General features: G+C 43.7%; 1 protein-coding gene across 1 annotated transcript in view; it reads right to left on the reverse strand.

Annotated features, from left to right (window-relative positions):
* Nucleotides 1–3,726: 3,726 nt before the first annotated feature.
* Nucleotides 3,727–17,421, reverse strand: part of LOC119373619 (uncharacterized) — a 37,035-nt gene continuing 23,340 nt past the window's right edge. The window contains exons 4-5 of the mRNA XM_037643669.2: nucleotides 6,354–6,440; nucleotides 3,727–4,134 (exon numbers count right to left, since the gene is read on the reverse strand). Coding sequence (XP_037499597.1) covers nucleotides 3,950–4,134; nucleotides 6,354–6,440 — 272 coding nt within the window. The 3' untranslated portion in view covers nucleotides 3,727–3,949. The remainder of the gene's footprint in view (nucleotides 4,135–6,353; nucleotides 6,441–17,421) is intronic.

Consider the following 17,421-nt stretch of genomic DNA (forward strand, 5'->3'; position numbering starts at 1 on the left):
TACCCGACACAGGTGCTCGTCTCAGTTGCGAGCAAAGTGCTCTCAAAAGTTCGCCACCCGGATGGTGAACCTGCCTCCGCATCCAGGAAAAAGGAGGTGGCAGTGATCCCCTACATACACAAGATCTCGCACAGGCTGAAAAAAGTAGCGAGTCAGGTGGGCGTAAAGGTGGTTTTTTTCAGCACCCGATAAGCTAAGCCGCCTGTGTAAGCTCACCGATCCTGCCACTGAAAAGCCGGAAGGGTGCCAGAAAAAGCACCAAAGTCCTTTCGTGCCATGCGCAGCAGGCGTGGTATACAGTTTACCACTGACATGTGGTGGGATATACATCGGCCAAACGGGCCGTTGTATCAATGATCGGCTACGGGAGCACAAACAAAACGTTGCTCGATACAGGGATGGGCACCTGTCCACACATTGCAATGATTGTGGTTGTTCACCTGTTTATTCAAATTGTATCATAATCAGCCGCCACAAAGATAAGTGCACTCGAGAAATCATCGAAGCAAAGACCATAATCAAAGAAGGGGAGAAATGTGTCAGCACACCGTCGATAGTGTTGTCAGAAAAAAGAAATTATGTTCCTCAATTCGTCACTGCGCTGAAATTGTCACGTGGCCATAAAAGCGATGTATATATGTAGGGCGGATTTTCAATAAAAAACCAGTTGCTAGAGCGCTTCCGTCTGTGTGTCCGTGTGTCTTCATCTAGTCCGTGTCTACTAGCGCTACCCTTCCAAGTACAAATCTCAATAATGATATGTGATAGTAATTCACGACATTTATCAATGTCGTGAACTGTTGAAGCTTTCAGCAATGATACAGGGGTCACTCACTATTGTGTCATTTACCAGCATTCCACATATAGTGTTTGTGTTGGCCGTGTCTCGGACGGTGTTTATCACTTTCCATGTAGCATTTCAGTCACCGTGAGCTGGTGTAAATTTAGCGAGAAAATAATTTTGTTTAGAAATCATGATTAGACTTTCAAGTTTTTTTGTATGTCCTGTAAATGTTTATAAACTGATATTGTGTGGTTTCCGTTTTAATTTTTTATACATGTTATTCTTGTGATTTCTTGAATTTAAAATGCGAGTTGTTAGCCACGGTTCTCACTCTGTTTCTTTTCGATACTACAGAAACACGTTCACGTAGTTTTTTACAGCTATTATAAATCTTCATGAACTGTTCATATTTTTTGTCGCAGGTATCTGCTGAATATACAGAGTGCCAGTGTTCCATCATTAGGGCATTAAAAATAATGCCATGATTGTATGTTATTCGCTTCTGTGGAATACGTGACTGATTACTTGATAGCATGGCTGCGAAGACAGGCAGATGATCAGTAATGTCAGATGCCAGTGTTCCACTAGAGAACTTCATGACAGATATGTTTGTGATTATGTTATCTAGTGTGCTCTGTCTTGAGTTAGTAATGCGTGTTGGTGATTTGATTAACTGTTGTAACCCGTAACTCGTTAGCAAGACTGTGCAGTCATATATATCGGTTCCATTAACGTCATTGTTGACATCACCGATTAAAACTATTTGAGTGTTCTGTATGTTCTTATTAAGCCACTGATCTATGTCTGCAAGAAACTCATTTTTATTGTTTTGCGGAGACCTGTAAACCACACCTACTAATGTGCGTTTATTGTTATGCGGTACAAGGCCTTTGGCTGTTTTATCCGAAAGTACTTCGATAACAAGCATTTCGCCCCATGTAGTTTTGAAAGTTATATCTGTTCTAACTCTGTATATCACGTCGTTTCTTAAGTAAAGACCTACACCCCCATGCAAAGTTTCTCCACCGTTGGTGCTTGATAAGCTTCGTCTACAAGCGAGTTCAAAATAATAGCCGGGGAGTGGGTGAGCTTGACACGTGTTTTCAGATAACCAGGTTTCTGATAAAGCAATGAAGTAAAACTTGTGGTGTAGTGTAGTACAAATAATAACGAATTCGTCATAACGTCTCTCTATGCTCCTTATGTTCAGGTGTAGTAATGATAAACCGGATGAACCAGATAACTGGTTACTAAATTCTCGCGGTTCTAGAAGCTCGAAAGCCATCTTGGCAATTTTTTTCTCGTCTGTTACTGGAGCTTCTTATGCAATGACGTGTAGGTCATCTGGTTATCTGATCTTGTGGATTGGACTGGTTGTTCCTTTCTTGGCTTTTATGACACATTGGATCCGTCCACAGGAACTGCCATTGCTTGTTTTTTTTTCAACTTAAGCGCTTCAAAAAAGAGTGTCTTGTTTTGCGGACTTAGGTGGTTGTTAAAGAACACTTCGCTCGGATCTTTGCTTTTGTCGAGATCTTTCGCAGTTAGTCGAGCTTTCATAGCTCTTTTCTGGAAATCGTTCTTGTTGTATCTCGAGACAAACCGAACAATATTATTTGCTGTCGGGTTATTAGCAGTGGGCACTCAGTGAAAGGTGTCAATTCTGCTAGGGCAATTGGGCATTCTACTTTTGCGCCAATATCAACTACTAGTTGTACAAGGTTTTCGTCTTTAGCATTTGGTAGCGTTGCTCTCAGCAAGAACTGCGTTTCGTTCAGCTTTAATGCTGTCATACTCATGTGAAGCTCATGCGTGAACTCTTTAAGTGACGCCTTTAGGGGTTTAATTTCTTTTTCGAGCTCTACATTTGTTGACCTAGTGAATACCACACGAACGATTCGCGGTAGCCCTTTATGCTCGAGTAACAATATAACAAAGTCAGCAGTGCGTATCTGGAATGGGCAGAAAGAAGGTTCAGCCTTTTCTGCCGTTTGACTGGGTCTGGGCTATGCGGATCGCTCAAATGGTGACGGCGTCATTGTGTTCCGTCTTTAAGATTTTGAGCAATCCGCACAGCCCAGACCCAGTCGAAACGTCAGAAAAGGCTCAACTGTCTTTCTGTCCCATTTCAGACTGCCGTTCACAGCTGCCCAAATTCACCGCTAGCTGCAACCGCCGTAACGAGACTGACAAGCATTCTTCGTGGCTGCACCTACCTGCTGCGCATCCCTATTGCATGCCCTGCTGCCCTGTCGCGTATCAAGACAACCGGATCATTTTGTTAATGTTAATTGCGAACAACTGTCTGTGAGCTCTGAGTGTAAATTTTTGGGCATCATTATTTACTATTTCGTGTGGCGCTCTTACACCGAAAGTAATTGCCATATTTGGGGCTGTGGTCTGCAAAACATGGAGCTCTTTGTCGTCTTTATTTCCAAAGCGCACAATTCAGTGTACATGGCGTCAGTTGCTGAGATATTGCCCGTGAGTATTCAGCTCCACTTTTTCTCCATTTAGTCGTTTGAGTACTTCTATGTATGCAGTGAACAAACTTGGAGATCGCACCTCTCTTGGACTTACCCAGTTCCTTCGCAATTGTCATTCGTTTCTTCTGGAGACGCCAGGTAGCTGTGAAGTTCTCTCATATATCGGTAATCTATTCACACATCTTTAAATCATTTAAGGACGGCAGAGGACCTCAAGAAATGGAGGGTATTTGATATGAATTAACTTCCAGTACAATAAAATATTACGCAATATATTTGCACTGTTGCGGATTTCGTTCATAATACCGCAATACAATTAGATGTAACAAAGCCTGCAACAAGATTTCCGTCGCGTGTGGAAATATAATGTACCTAAATTGTAAGAATTTTCTATTAAGTAGCAAGCATCAATGTATGTTCTTTCTGCTTTTTTACTGCATTGAGGATCTGATGAAATGAAGGCCTGACAGCTTCTTTTATTAGGCAAAGCACCCAAGTAGCAGCAGAAGAATAATTAAAGAAAATACCGTGCGAGCTTACGAAAGTACAAGTACTTAGTCGTAAATCTTAGAATCAGGAAGTGATGTCAGAATAACGTGCTCAAATTCACTTTATAGATTGCCTTCATGTATGTAGATATGTTCACAAGAAATACATTAGCGCTCAAGTTGGTCAACGGTTACCCCTTCAGTGTCGAATTTAGCATGGTTCTTTCCGCCTTGCTGTGGAGTATGTCTTGACACATCGGTCTGTAAATCACCTGCCCTCTAAGATCACGCCTCTTGAATTTTCGAACGCAGTCTCTTCGAGGGCCTCTTGCTATAGACGAATTTCTCACTCGCAAATCGTAGCTGCGGAATGTACCTAGAAGAAGAGACAGGTGCGCTTCACTAGTGTATCTGCAAACAAGGTCAGAAACTGCAAAACGGTGAATAATATCGCAACTGATCATCGAAAACCCATCATGCTTATTACTCTATTCACGTCTTTCTTCCTGATAGGTAATATTAAAAAAATGATTTGCTTTTGGCGGAGTTACTGAAACGCACGAGTGTCTCTGCTTCTCTACTCATATCTGTAAAATTAAGCGAGAACCAGTCAAGGGTACTGCACCTGCACATATAGAAACCAAATAGGTGCACATAATTGGAGAATACGGCTTTTTTATGCTGACGCAAGTAAGAATCATATTGATGTTTTGTAATTGGTGGTGTTCACTCTTGACACGGTGATTGCTACGCTTTCACAGCTGCTATTATTGCAATATTAGACACTCTTATTGTTACATAAGCATACCGAGTCAAGAGATGACACTACAATTTTTCAGCATTATTAACTAGGTGCAAGCTGGAACCATACATAATGCCCTAGTGTGACCTTGTTATTCTCTTTCTGTGCCAAGGTTAAACGCAGTAATCCTGGCAAGACGGATGTCTGGATGTTCGTTCTTGAGAAGCTGCATGTATGGCGAATTCACGCCACTGCTGGGCAGGTAGACGTGATTCCTCCTTGGAAACGTTATGTTCATTTTTAATCACTATAGCGCGAATTGACATCTTGCATTCAAGAATCAAGTAAAGTCATTGTATATTGCCACTTCAAGGCACTAGTCGCCACCTAGACGGGGGTCACTAACCCACGGTTCTTGGTGGCATTCTGGGTCAGCTGGACGGCCCAGCGTTGATCTCCTTGAGCTGGAACGAGCAGTACGGTCTTCCACCGCTCATAGATATAGCGTGACTCCGAAGAATCACCTTCCTGCATGCCCCCAGTGTGTACGATATGTCCAGCTTGTTCATACATAGCGTACATCGGTTGGTCTATTTCCTCGCTTGTGCCTGTTGTGCGCGAGAGCATTCCTTGTTGCATGTTTGAAAAAGGGTTGGCGAAGAGAGAGAAGCCCTTTGCCATTTATAACTTGTTGCCATTGCTTTGTGACTTACGATGTTGTCTCAAATTAACTGTAGAATATTTTCTCATCCTCTTCCTTCGACGCCAGCATAGAAGACTCCGAGTCTCAGTGTGTGTGCTAGAGCGACGGTGTGAGGCTCTTAATTGCCAGGGAGAGGGATGTGGACAGGTGCTTGTATTACACAAAATGTTCTTTGGGCTTTTAGGTTGGTGAACGTTTGTCGCGCCTCCGGGAATTCGGCTTCTCCCAAAATATTTTACTCATGCTTTGAAGTCACCGATCATACTTTTTCATTGCGTAAAAGCCACGGCCAATGTTAGATCCGATTCTTCAGGCACTTCCGCGTTGCCTGTGCAGTTCGCTGCTCCATATATTATTCGCATCGTCTGTTGCACGCCATTTTCGAGAAATGCCATTGTCTCTTCAATAAAAGGATACTGCACCGTCGCAGTCTTAATGTGGACATTATCCCGGGTACTGAAGAGCCGTGCGCGACGAACTTTATATATAAATCATCGGTTACTTTATTATTCTTGCACAGCAGTCGGTTGCATAGAGGCTTGGACTTCTGCGATTAACATTTCATTTCTCTTTTATCGACATAATCCTCTACGTAACCCTTACAATAGCATCCATGAACTTGTCCACGGAAGCCTGGTCCCATCTGGGCTGTATATTTTAGGAGTACTAATTAGCGGCTCCATGTTGTTCCATGCTAGTATTATAATGCTGGAAAGCACCTTGAATACGCGTAGCCAGAGGGCAGATATTGTTGGATAAAACAGCCCAATTTTTTTTTCATTTCGTGCGTACAGACACGTACAAACACACATACACGAACATATACATAGCGGGGTCGACAGCCTCTCGAAAGGGAATCATCCTGGCTGTAAGGCCCGGGAACCTTGTACCAAATTTGCAATTTTGATCAAAGCAATGTTAGCTTTAGTTTGTGTACCTCAATCGAAATGCGCACTAAGTGCGCCTTTTAGCCCCCTTCAGTCACCAGTGGTTGACGCCAGCACTCTCGCAAACCTTCATCTTGGGCTAATAGAAAACATTTGCCCCAGCATGCATATGCCAATAATTTTACGAAATCCTTGTAGCTGACTTCCTTAAACCGTACGAAGACGAATATTGAAAACAAAAAAAGCAAAATAAAAGGACTGACCACCGAACAATCTTGTGACCATAAATATTGCGCAGCTGTGATCAGAACTCATGTAAAGCATCTCCTCGTGCAGGTCATAAACACCTCCTGAAATTTCAGAAACACAACACAATTAGAATCATCTAAATAAGCGTATTAGTTAGGCTGCATCTTCTTGTATATATTTGCAACGCACTCAGCTCACATCTTAGCAAGATAAATTGCAGAAATTCACAGCATTTTTTTCTTTACTGTGACATCAACATTGCCGATAACAAGTTCTAAGTAGCATACTCATGCAAATAAACTTCTGATTTCTGATTTAATTTATGATTTGTAACATGCAACTTCAACGATGACATGAAATATTACAAAATGCGTTTACTGTGGAGTTTTCCACATATACTCAGTTTTGTGAGCGAGAAAATGGCACAGCTAGCATTTTTGCTAGTGTGCAGCTCCACAAGAAATACCCCAGGCTGGAGCTTAATGAAGCGTTTAGACTCGGAAACCGCACTTTCACCAGCTGTGCTATAAACCTATGAATACTTCGTCAAGATTTGCCGGAAAGATTCAACCTTTCTATCGGGAACTGTGAGCAGTCACACGCTAAAGCCCACAGCTGGGGTCATCAGCCCTTGTCGTCATGATATCTGATCGGAACACATATTCAACGGCAGCAAAACTGTTTCATTGAAAAGGAGCTTTCTCCCAGCGAATGACATTACCAGTAGGACAACGCAGCCACGCGGAACAGCATAGTTTAATTCGTTGCGAATATTAGGGCGCGGTACAACAAAAACCACTTGGTTAACTTTCAGGCCTCCGCAGCCTTTAACGCCAAATTCACTGATAACATTAATTTTATAGGCGCCCGTGAGTTGCACGCCAAAATGCTTATTTTTGTAATTCGAAAGTGTAGATGTAGAGCATACCCATCGCGTGCAAGGTGGTTGTGGTTGCAATCTCAGTGCCGCAGAATTCTCCACCAGATTGAAACAGTCCACGCGTTGATAGAATCGCTTAACCTCTGTGGCCCAGCGAATGCAATTGCAATTGTCAGTTTTGTAGGTCAGTCAATGAACCTCTAGTAAAATAAATTGGGTTTGCCTTCCGCTAGAACTTATACTTAACATCCGCTCTACATGTGCTGCCAACTTGGCAAACACAACAGTCAGGTCACGTGTGATCCAAGAAACTATAGAAGCGGGCGCGCTGTTCCCATGATTTCCTTGTTTGTTTCCTCAAAATGATGGCATATACCCGCTATAGGGGATTGACCAAGTCTACGTATGGTAAGTTGTCTCTGATAGTTCAAAAGTGCGTATTACATTAAAAAAAGAAAAACTACATTAAGAAAAATACCGAAAAAAGAAATTACAGACAACATGTTTAAAAAATTGTGCAATTTCGAGCAGACCAGACAGCTGTGTTCCGATGAATAGAACAATTTGGAAATGATTTCAATTTAGACTGTTACATTTCAACACTAAGTATTTTTAAATGCTGGAAACAAAACTATTAAAGTAGGGATTAAAATGGAATACGTTTTGTGGCTGGATTAAAATTACAAACCGCATCGATTATACCCCTGCGGCAATGTCCCAAAACGGAGGCACCAAAGCTTAGTGATATTTCTGCAGTAAAACAGAAACCCATTTTCGAAAATGGAATAACTATATATCCTTTTGTATGTATTCAATACCTGGGAAATGATAAAGAATAATGTTCAATATTTTCTATTTTTTGGTAGAAATGACAGAGTGGCGTTATCGCCAGTCCAGCCCTGAGTAAATATAAGTTTAATGGGGGGACATGACATTGAAATGTGGTTGTAACTTCATATCGTTTAAATTGACTCCATTGAATTTTCTATAGCAATTTTAAATGCTGACAGTCCGTCCATTTCGTAATCTTTCCATCATATCTGTACGAATTGCTAATTTTCTATAAGTGATCGCTGTTACATATTCCACTACCGCCAGTACCAACATTACAAGGCCATCCAGGGACGGTCGCGCTAAGCAATCGGCCATTTCATTTATTTGGAACCCACAATAATTTTCGGAACTACAGCTGTGGCGGTACTAATGTGCGGGACGTCATTAGGGTTCATGAGTTATCTGAAGCTCTAAAAGCGGTACATATTGAAAAAGAGGCTGTTGTTATGATCGCACTGATTTCATTCGGTAGAAGTTTACGAAGCGCCAGAATGATAGCAACAAGCCCAGCTTCAGAAACTGCCGTGAAATCTGGGAGCCTCAAAGATAATGACCAGCCAAGCGAATGGGCGGCAGTTCCTAAGCCTGCCTTTTCATCAATGGCGCATCCGTGGCTGTTATGGCATTTGTTTGTGCATGTGCCAGGAAATCCCGTAACCTGTCATTTAAGAATATGAAAGATTGCAATTTAGGTTTTGGTGGGAAAATCTCATCCTATTCTATCCTAATATTCTGATTTGAGCCATGAGTTTCTATTAGCTTTCTAATGTCTACATTTATATTGTCACGTTTCTCTTGAACAAAACTTACTGGAGAGTCTGAAATCATGGCCAACGAGTCAGAAAGAAGGAGTCTGGGTCATGATAAAGGCGTATTTAGATCGCTTAGGCGGCTTCATGTTTCTCTGAGCGGAGGCAGGACATTTGTTTTTGTTCTTTATCGAAAATATTTTCAGTGAGGTATTATTCTATCCTCTCAAAATAATTTTTAAACTATAAAGTAATAAAAATAATCGATATATTGCCACGCGAGCTTCTTTTTCTCATTTTCATGCAACTAGTCCGTTGCACGCGTAGCCACCGCCTTGCGCAAGCCGAACTAACACGGCCACCAGCGATAAGGCTCGAATGTACGATGCTACATGTATAAATGCCGACGCACATTATCGCACAGCAGTTTATCAACGGCCGACGCTCTGTTCGGCGCTGTCAGTGTGCAGTGTGTATGCTGTCCTTTGACTTTTCTTTTCCTGGTCACAAGTTCGGCCAAATAAAGGAGTTTCGTCTTCGACACGCCGATTGCTGCCTTGTGTTTCCCGGTCCATGTACCGAACACCTCTCTCCAGCCGTGGCCCAAGCCTACACCTTCAAGGCGACATCGACTCCAACACTGACCAGCGAGCCAGCCGCAGGCAGCAAGGTCTCCCACCGGAATACGGACCCTTACCCGACAAGATCAGGAGGACAACGATGAAGACGACAGCCACAATGGCGGCCGCGGTGTCGCCTACAACGGTCGTGATGCAGCAGCTAATGGAGCCACCGACTTTCCGTGGATCATCGTTTCAAGACCCGGAGGGCTGGCTGGAGACTTACGACGAGCTGCCACTTTCAGCCACTGGTACTCTGTATAGAAGCTGCTCCACGCCTACTTCTACTTAGAAGACGCCGAAAAGACGTGGTTTGAGAACCGAGAATCAACACTTCAAACCTGGGACCTCTTTCGGACGACGTTCCTGAATACCTTCACGAGGATCGTCCGCAAAGAAAAGGCCGGGGCTTTGCTGGGAGCAAGAACCCATCTACCGAATGAGACCGTCACCGTCTACACGGAAGAGACGACGCGACTGTTCCGCTGGGCCGATGCTGCGATGCCTGAGGAGAAAGAAGTTCGCTTCCTTATGTGGGGAGTGAAACAAGACCTCTTTGCAGGACTTTTGTGGAACCCACCGAAGACAGTCACCGAATTCCTAACGGATGCTAGCCATTGAAAAATCACTCGAAATGCGGACGAAGCAATACAGCCGCTCAACCCTTTCTACAGGCTACACCGAAGCGCACTCGCTAGGCACCGACGACCTACGGGAAACCATCAGAGCGGTCGTGCAGAAGGAGCTGTGCAAGCTGTTACCTTCGGCGCAGCCTCATGTGGATTCGACGGCCGACATGGTCCGTGAGGAAATTCGGCCATCGTTTCCCGAAGCGCCGTAGCGTCAGCCGGAAGGCATGAGCTACGCTGCTACAGCCCGACGCAACGCCCATCCGCCTCGTCCACGTCAAGACGCTGCGCCACCGTGGCAGTTCCGCCGCCAGACACCAACGCCGCCGCCACCAGCGGCCCGCCAGCCGGCCAGGCATACACGCCGAGGAAGATCGACGTTTAGCGCGCTCCCGACCACCAACCACTCTGCTACCATTGTGGAGAGGCTGGTCACAACTACCGCCGCTGCCGCTACCGTGAGATGGGCCTGAGTGGATTTGCCATCAACGCGCCACGTCCAGAACGAGGTGAACGGCCACGTGACATCGCTGACTACCTCGCAGGAGCGCAGTGGACACCCTGACAACTTTACACTTGCCCAACTCGGGTCTGGTCACCTAGCCCGTATCCGGAAAACTAAGAGCAGCAACGGATGGAGGTGCGGTTGCTGTACGACGAACTACCAAAGACCCTCCGCCGACGACGACGACGCCGCGACGAAACCTTCAGCACACGACGCGAACCAGACAGACTCCTGACGACGAAACATCGCGCACCGAAGAAGATCTGACGACGCGACATGGAAGCAGCGTAACAAACCGACGCAGCCGTGATCCGATGCCACGACCTGACAGCAACGCAATACGACAAACTAGCGACCCCGACGTTATTGTCGACGGCCACAGCGTTACATCTCTCGTCGATACTGGAGCTGATTATTCTGCCGTCAGTGGGCCCTTCGCCCCGAAGTTGAAGAAAGTTGGGAATTTAGGAAGGCCCCGAAATCCACCTCTGGAGGCCGTTTAATAACGCCGTCTGGAGTCTCCACAGCCAGAGTCACAATCAATAATCGCGCGTATCCTGCGAGTTTCGTAATCCTGCAACAGTGCTCCAGGAGCGTCATACTTGGCATGGACTTCTTAAACCATCACGGCGCCGTCATCGACTTAAGAACCAAGTCGATAAGCCTATCATCGGACAAAACGACACCGCCGGATACGAATCCATGTCAACATGCCCACATTTTGGGGGCTTGAACAGAGCGCATTGAGAGTTTTTTCTGCTTATTTTGAGAGCTTTTAAAGCCTCCTTTTTACGAGGCCCTAGAGCGGTTGCAAAATGAAAAAAAAATGTATGTTGGGCACTATATTACGTTTACCGCACATTTTCCGTTACTATTCATCACTAGGACATATAAAATAGACATCAAAGTATTTATGCACAATCATGACATTTTCATACAAGTACGCACGACACACGAATCGAACGCGCGACCACACGCACCGAAAGCAAACACTATAACCATTACTCCACAGCGCCACCACTTGTTTGCGTGCTTTCTTTGTGGGCTTACATAAGTACCAATGTATGTACAAAGGGTCTAACCCGTCGGCGCAACATCGAACTTCTGTTCTTGTACCATCGGCGTGTGTTTGCGCTTGCGTACGGTGAATACATAATTTGTGGGGCGTCATGCCGGCCGAGCTGACGTAAACACCCTCGGCTACGAATTCTTCGGTTCACCGTGTCATGCCGCTAGAAAAATTATAAACGTGTCCCCTCTTGAGTGCTTCTCCATGTATCGCAAATGCTTCGCTCGCGCTAAATTCGTGAATACCAGTGTGGCAAAGGTATCTTCAGATGAGCGAACGTATGTGCATTCCATGAGCGTATGCTGTGGTGCAATTGTCTTTATTTCTGCAGCCGCTAACTGCGCGCGTCCAGATGCGGCAGCGTGTTCTGAGCGGTTGGAAGGCCGCCTGCGTTCTCATATGAAAGTTACACACACAGATGCCCGACTTACAAGAACATTGTAACGCGCCTACATTAAGTGTATGTAATGCGCGCGTACTGTCGCGAGCTGCACGCAGGGGCAGCAGCTCGCTCTGAGCAGCTGAACGATAATCTGTTTCCGCAATTCGCGCTTATTCGCAATGCTCGCTTTAGCGCTGCATACAGTGGTTCTCTATAATAGAAGTGTGCACGGGCTCCGGCTAGCCCGAAAGCCCGAGCCCGACCCGGCCCGCGGGCCGGGCTCGGGAGGGCCGACATGTTCTCACCTCGGGCCCGGGCCGGGCTCGGGCTACTTGGAGTTTTATCGGGGCGGGCTCGGGCCCGGCGCAAACCCCGACTCAAGCCCGAAATATAGAGAATGAGCGGGAATTGTTTTCCAGCACACACACAGCGCCTTTTCCGCGACCACCCTTTACCGCTTCTCCTATCCATTCGCTACTTTACACAAAAGGGGAGCAGGTAAAGCACTGCCTCTGTTGCACTCCGACAAACAGAAGCAACACCACCTGAGCTGGTGACGGCGCCACGCGACTGTTCGCGTTAGATTTAAGGCCAAATCCCATATGAGTGAAAATGCACGCGACAGCGACGAGCGAGCCGACGTAGATCGCCTACGTGCAAGCTGACGCTTGCATGGGCATACCCCATACACGTGACGGCTTTGGCGAGCGAACTCCATTGTTGCTGGCATGAGGCCGTCTACTTGTATTTTGTAATCTGTGTAATAGAGACTGTTCGTCGTATGTCGTTTCATCATATTTGATATGCTCAATAAAATGCCAAATTACCGGAAAACGATGTTTTGTTTTCGCAACGAACCGTCAAAAAGCCGGGCCGGGCCGGGTTCGGGATTGTGTTTTCTTACGTCGGGCCGGGCCGGGCGGGCTCGCAGCCCTTTGCCGTCGGGCTCGGGCGGGCCTTCGACAAAGTCAACGGGCCCGGGCCGGGCTCGGGCTCGGAAATACGGCCCGTGCATAGCTCTACTCTATAACTCATATTCAGTATTTAGTTGCTTTCATACTCGAAGACTACCTACTATCTTACTCATTAATCTTTTTGTTAGGCACCACGCCTCCGCATTAAAGCGAATACCCGACGCTTGCCCCAAGGTCAAGCACAACCTTCCCCAAGTTTACCAGGGACAGGTCCCCTGCAAAATAAAAAAGTTAATATGCTTGCACTTCTTTCTTGTGATTGTCCATGCGTACTTGGCCCTCCTCTAGCACAGATGATGTTGTACGAATTAAGAATTAGGTATTGCCGCCTTCCTCAATGAAACAGTGGTTATTCAGAAAATAATGGTTATCTTCAATTAATAGTGTGGTATTTTCACAGCAGCAGACAGGTTGGCCTGTTCGCAATTATGAAGTTCGCACTCATAACACAGAAACATGAGGGCTGTAGCAAATATGCACAAAAACGGGAAATCTTTATCATATGTGTTTTCCTTCGACCACCTGCTCATTATGTTGAACTTTATTTATACAACAGGTACCTTGAATTATGCTACTATGGATAAAAGTTCACCCAATCTATCTTAGAACACTGTGATTTCTGCCTAACATTCCGTTGCCTATCTGTCCTCTACAATGTGTCATAATGTGTGAAACATCTGTTCAACTTGTTTGGTAATAAAACACAACCAGTTATATTCAGCAGACAGTGTTTCAGCAATTTGTTTTACATGCACAAGTTCAGTGCTTTCATTTATATGCGCGAGAAGTAGTGATATTTCAATTGATACAAGAACCAGTGGTTGCAATATTTTATTGGAATCAAAACAGTAGCCGTCTCTTGTCAATGTAAGGATGTATATATTTCTATCGAGGTACACGCAACATATTCCCAATACTGAATACGTGGAACAACATACACAGTAGAACCTGAGCACTATACATAATTCACAGCAGTAAAGCAACATGAAAGCAGGGTGTAAAATCGTATCATAATGCACACTGACATGTGCACTTCAGCATGCCAGCGTGCAAGTACAATCCAAAGCAATCAGATACCCGAGAAACTTGGTGTCAGCCTACACTTCAAGGCAACTAATTTAGTACAAAAGGCTAGCATCACTTTCGAGACATATGCAACCATGATGGCAGGCAGGTTGTACGGTTTTTGTTGCGTTAGATTGCCATACGGCGTCAAAATATGTCACACATGATTGTGCAGTTAAGTTTCCTGCAGAAAAGTTCAAAATAGATCTGTACTGTTGACTGTAGGTCCACTTACCAAAATTCATAAAAGCATTCAACAATGCCCATAAAGCGACAAGGTTGTCTCCATATATTGCAGTACATATTTTGTGTGTAATTTTGACTTTTTTGTGAGTATAACGATATATTATCTTGTGCAAACATATAGTATTTTTCATGTGCCTTCCCTGCTATTATCTCTGAAGAGATTGGCAGTATTGTTAAATAAAATAAATAAACAAAAATATTTACTCACAGATATCTGAAAACAATCGTAAATTTCAATCAATCAATCAATCAAAATCTTTTATTTTCACCATTTCATACATAAGGTGAAAAAGGGAGAACCGGAGAAAAAGCTGAAAGTTCTTCGGCTTGACAAAGCTCCGGTCCCCCAGGCAGACAGTGGTGATGTTGGTTTCAAAACAATGGAAGAAAGCATGTTACAAAGTATAAAGCATTAAAGAAATAATAACATTTCAACTGAATATAACATGAACATTGGGATGAAAGGAAGGGAAGTGTATAAATGAAAACAAGTATACAGCAACTACAAAGTACAACCGACAAACACTTTTTTATAACAAAGAAAGAAATGTACGATAGCAGCAGCATGTCAAAAAAAACCGCTTTGATTTTTTCCTTCCGAACACATGCTGTCATTGAGCCGCTACAGGAACAGGTCCAACATTTTATTTTTGTTTATCGGTAACACATCAACACTTTGTTTGTTGAAATGATTAAGCAGGGAAGGCAGTGTATGGCAAAGGCGCTGTTGTCCATAATTAGTACGCGAAAAAGGGATTTGCGATGGGGCCTGACGGCGATATGAATATGTACTTTTATTTTCTTGTAGATCTGCGAGGGTTAGAAATGAATCTATTTTTCCTAGCATAGCACTCTTGTAGCATTGCAGAGTTTTCAGTTTCCAAATGTCACCAGCTTTTATTATTTTAATTTGCCGGAAAAGCTCTTCCGTATGTTCGGAGAAAGAAACATTTGCAATGGCTCGAACTGCTTTCTTTTGAAGTGTTTCCAGCATCCGAATATTTTGTGCGGTGGTGTTACCCCATATGAGTGAGCAGTAAGTGAGGTGTGAGTGGAAGAGAGCATGATAATTGAGGCGCTTATTTTTATAGGGTAATGTATTTCGATAGCGATTTAAAAGACCAACAACTTTTCGCACTTTTGCACAAACATTGCCAACATGATCATTCCAGGACATGTGCGCTGTGAATATAACTCCGAGTGTTTTTATAGAGGACGTAATGGTAATCGTATACGGACCTAGAACAATGTTATCTGGGAATGTAGTAGAACTTCCTTGGGCACGGAAAATGACACATTTTGTTTTGGCTTCATTGAGAATCAAGCAGTTTGCCTTTGACCAGCGTTGTATTTTCTTACAGACAGTGCTAGCTATAGGCGTTATTTCTTCTAAGTCTTTTCCTGTAAACAAAATGGAGCAGTCATCTGCATATGCGACAAACTTACACATATCACTAATTTCTACAATATCATTAATGTAATAAAGAAAAAAATATCGGGCCAAGGATGCTACCTTGAGGCAAACCCGCTGTTATAGGTTTTGTTTGTGACCTGTTGTCGTTAATTTCAACAAACTGATGTCGACTTTTTAAATAAGAGCGAATAAGTTCATGTGTTATTCCTCGGAAACCGTATCTTTCTAGTTTCGTAAGCAACAGTTGGTGGTTGACTCTATCAAAAGCTTGGCTAAAATCTAAGTATAACCCTAACGTTAGAAGCTTTTTTTCAATGTTCCGAAGAATGAGATCCTTTTGCATATTTAATGCACTTTCCGTAGACCGTTCTTTTCGAAAACCGTGCTGACATTCAGTTAGCAAGTCACGTTTCTGCGAAAAATTATCAATACGGACGTTGATAATTTTTTCAAGGCCCTTCAATAATATAGGAAGAATAGAAACTGGTCTATAGTTGCCAATATGGCTTTTATCACCCCCTTTATGTATAACTATTACTCGCGCTACTTGCATATTGCGAGGGAAAACTCCAGTCGACAGGGACGCGTTAAAAATGTGCGTTATAACAGGAGCTAGAAGGTCTATGGCATACCTACATGGTCTGATTTCTAAATCATCCATATCCCTACTGCGGCTATTTTTCAGACATAAAAATGTCGAAATCACCTCAGAAGTGTTAGTAGGCTTTAGAAATAGAGACTCCCTTAACGAGGTTAGGTGCAGTGTGGGCTGAATATCATGATCTACGCATCCCACTTTCACAAAGAAATCATTGAATAGGTCCGCAAGTTCTGTGCCGCCTATAGAAGTACCATCGATATTCAGTGTACCTATTCGTGTAGTGGCTGGCCTGCGATTTAGTGTATCGTTTATTTTTTCCCATACTTTCTTAGTTTTGCGCATGCAATCATTATTAAATATAGGCGTGTAGTAGTCATCTTTTGCCTTTTTTTTCTTTGTTTAATTTATTTCTAAGCTGTTTATATTCTTTCCACTTCGACAAGTCCTTTGACTCGACAAAACACTGGTAAAGTTTATTCTTTTTGTTGATTTGTCTTACGAATTCTTTAGAAATTCAGGGCTTGCGCGATGGCTTTTGATTTCGGTAGCTCTGAATCGGAAATGATTTAAAGTAAAGCATTTTTAGTTTGTTCATAAACTTGTCATATGCCTCATTGGCATCCTTAATGGAAAATATGTCAGTCCAGTCTGTTTCGCGCACAGCTTCTCGGAATTTGTCAAGTAACTGAGCCGATATCTTGCGGCACGTTGCATTACCAGTGAACGTGCTTTTAGTTGACATCTTTCTTTCGAGGAAAAGATATATGGGCATGTTATCACTGATGTCATGGCTTATGATTCCCGATTTTGAGTTATCGATAATCGAGTTTATTATGAAAGTATCTAGTAACGATGACGTAGTAGCAGTTACACGCGTAGGTGATTTGATTACTCTGTAGAAGTCATTGCACTCCAAGATTGACAAAAACTGTGTAGTAGCTGCTGAACTGGTCGTCATGTCGATATTAAAGTCCCCACCAAGTGTAAGCAGGTAGCCATTTTCATTTACAAATAACAGCAGATTGTCTAAAAACTGAAAAAAGTCAGAGTGGTTGGCATTAGGGGGTCGATATAAAACCGCAAATACCGTCTTTTCTTTTTTAATGCATAGAAC

This window comes from Rhipicephalus sanguineus, chromosome 11 (genome assembly GCF_013339695.2).
Source record: "Rhipicephalus sanguineus isolate Rsan-2018 chromosome 11, BIME_Rsan_1.4, whole genome shotgun sequence".
NCBI lineage: Eukaryota > Metazoa > Arthropoda > Arachnida > Ixodida > Ixodidae > Rhipicephalus > Rhipicephalus sanguineus.